Below are 2570 nucleotides of genomic sequence, written 5' to 3' on the forward strand. Positions count from 1 at the left end.
AAAACGCATATGTTAACTGCATACTTTTATTTCCAACATATGTTTCAAAGATTACAAATTATAACTTCCATAGAAATCGGCGATGTTAAAAATGTAATCTTCTCTTCAGGGAAATGCATTGGAACTAGCTTAAACGTAAGACATTTTAACCGAATATGAGAACTATAGTTGGAGAAGGTTATAACGTAATTTATTTGAAAATATTCGGTTAAAATGTCTTACGTTTAAGCTGGTTTCCATGCATTTCCCTGAAGAGAAGATTACATTTTTAACATCGCCGATTCCTATGGATCGTATAAATTGTAATTCTTCGAAACATATGTTGGAAATAAAAGTATGCAGTTAACATATGCGTTTTACTCCCTTCATTAAATTTATATATACTCAAGTACCCAAAATATCAAGTAGTTTCTACCTAATAAACAGGAGTTACACCACAGTTATTTTGTGATCTTTGCTACCCTGGTATCTATTAACCAAGTTATTTTGTCCGAGTTATTTATTAATTAGGTGAAAATAAATACATATAATAAAATATATGTATATATATATGTATATATATGCATATATGTGTGTATATATATGTGTGTGTGTGTGTGTGTGTGTGTATGTATACCTTACTGTCTAAAAGCCTTTCCCAAGAACACACCATCACCGCCACTCCCACCACCACCATAAGATAACCTAGGTTTTTGGGGTTCTTTCCTGTTGTTTTTGTGACAGTCATAAAAGATTATTTAATGAAAACAGATGATACTACCTGATAGGGCTTTTACCTTTATTATTCCTGTTGTTGTTTTTGTTGATAAAGTGAACACAATTCCATTTGTGCCGAGGCTCCCATTCAAATCTACACGTTTTGCATTGTTTTTGTTCTTTATTTCATAATCGTTATCTTATGCTTGTGGTCCACAAAATGACAAAGCACTCACTTCCACCAAGATCAAGAAATTTATTGAAAACTATAGCCTTTGATTGTAATACGGTACCTTTATGTGAGATCTGGTAGCTTCTTATATAATATAGTACCTTCCACATGGTACCTTGTTGTGAGACCTGGAAGCTTACCTGGTAATATGGTACATTCTATTGTGATCTGGTACTTTACTGTGAGATTCTTCCACAGCGATCTGGTGTGATTGGGTCATCTTTTGTCTTTTATCTGTTTCAGTCACTAGACTGTGGCTATGCTGGAGTACTGCCTCAAAGAATTTTAGTTGAACTTATTGACCCCCAGTACTTATTTTTTTGTAAAGCCAGGTACTTATTTTATCAGTCTGTTTTGCCGAACTGCTAGGTTAAAGGGACATAAACATACCATAACTGTTTGTCAAGTGGTGGTGGGGACCAACACTTTCTCAAAGACACACACACACACACACAAGGGGGCTACTTTCAGATTCCTTCTACCAAATTCACTCACAAGGCTTTGAACTTATTATAGAAGACACTTTCTCAAGGTGTTGCACAGTGGGACTGAACCTGGAACAATGTAGATGGGAAGCAAACTTCTTACCACACAGCCATGCCTATGCCATGGCAAGAATGCTTTTGACAGTAGATCTCAAACATAGAAGACATGCGGCAAAACAAGCAACAGTAGCAGCAGCAGCAACAACAACAACTATATTGAAGGGCAATATTGACAGGATATGCAAATATACTGACCTTGCTTCGAACTTCTTTCAAGCTGCCCCAAGGAAAGGAAGGTTTCGGTCCTGGATATCCAAATTGTTTCAGATAGTTATAGGGCCATTTTTTGAATCTAGGAAAGAATTGTGATAGAAAGTTTAAAAGATTAAAAAAAACACTTTGTTTAATATAAGAGGCACACACACACACACACACACACACACACACATTTAGTATTGTCTTCTTTAACACAGCAACTTCACAGCAGAATGTAACAACTATGTGACTGAGGTAACGCTCTTCATTCAGACTTCAAAGACTCTGCAGGGGATTTATTCAATTTCAAGCAACATTGTTTTCTGTAGATGCTCTATCTCCACATGTTCCCTTATCTTTTTCAATCCTATTTGTAAGCTTGGTCCTTATAGTTCCCACAGCTCAAACAACAACAACAACAGAGACAACACCAGCCTTCTTCGATACCCATAGTTTTTTTATCTCTTAATTCAAACCATTATGCCTAATTTGCTTCTCTTCTTCTCCTTCTGATACTCTGCCATCATCTGGACATACATTATCTATGATTAACCCTTTCGCATTTAAACCAGTTGTTGTTGTAGTTGGCACTCCGTCGCTTACAACGTCGAGGGTTCCAGTTGATCCGATCAACGGAACAGCCTGCTCGTGAAATTAACGTGCAAGTGGCTGAGCACTCCACAGACACGTGTACCCTTAACGTAGTTCTCAGGGATATTCAGCATGACACAGGTACAACAGAAACAGGAAGAAAGAGTGAGAGAAAGTTGTGGTGGAAGAGTACAGCAGGGTTCGCCACCATCCCCTGCCGGAGCCTCGTGGAGCTTTAGGTGTTTTCGCTCAATAAACACTCACAACGCCCGGTCTGGGAATCGAAACCATGATCCTATGACCACAAGTCC

At 37.8% G+C, this 2570-nt stretch overlaps 1 protein-coding gene across 1 annotated transcript in view; it reads right to left on the bottom strand.

Moving 5' to 3' along the window:
• LOC106880759 (cytochrome P450 3A8) overlaps positions 1–2570 on the bottom strand; it is a 55316-nt gene that overhangs the window by 33393 nt on the left and 19353 nt on the right. Inside the window, exon 2 of the mRNA XM_014930857.2 lies at positions 1669–1765. Coding sequence (XP_014786343.1) covers positions 1669–1765 — 97 coding nt within the window. The remainder of the gene's footprint in view (positions 1–1668; positions 1766–2570) is intronic.

The sequence above is a fragment of the Octopus bimaculoides genome, chromosome 26 (assembly GCF_001194135.2).
Source record: "Octopus bimaculoides isolate UCB-OBI-ISO-001 chromosome 26, ASM119413v2, whole genome shotgun sequence".
In the NCBI taxonomy this organism is placed as follows: domain Eukaryota; kingdom Metazoa; phylum Mollusca; class Cephalopoda; order Octopoda; family Octopodidae; genus Octopus; species Octopus bimaculoides.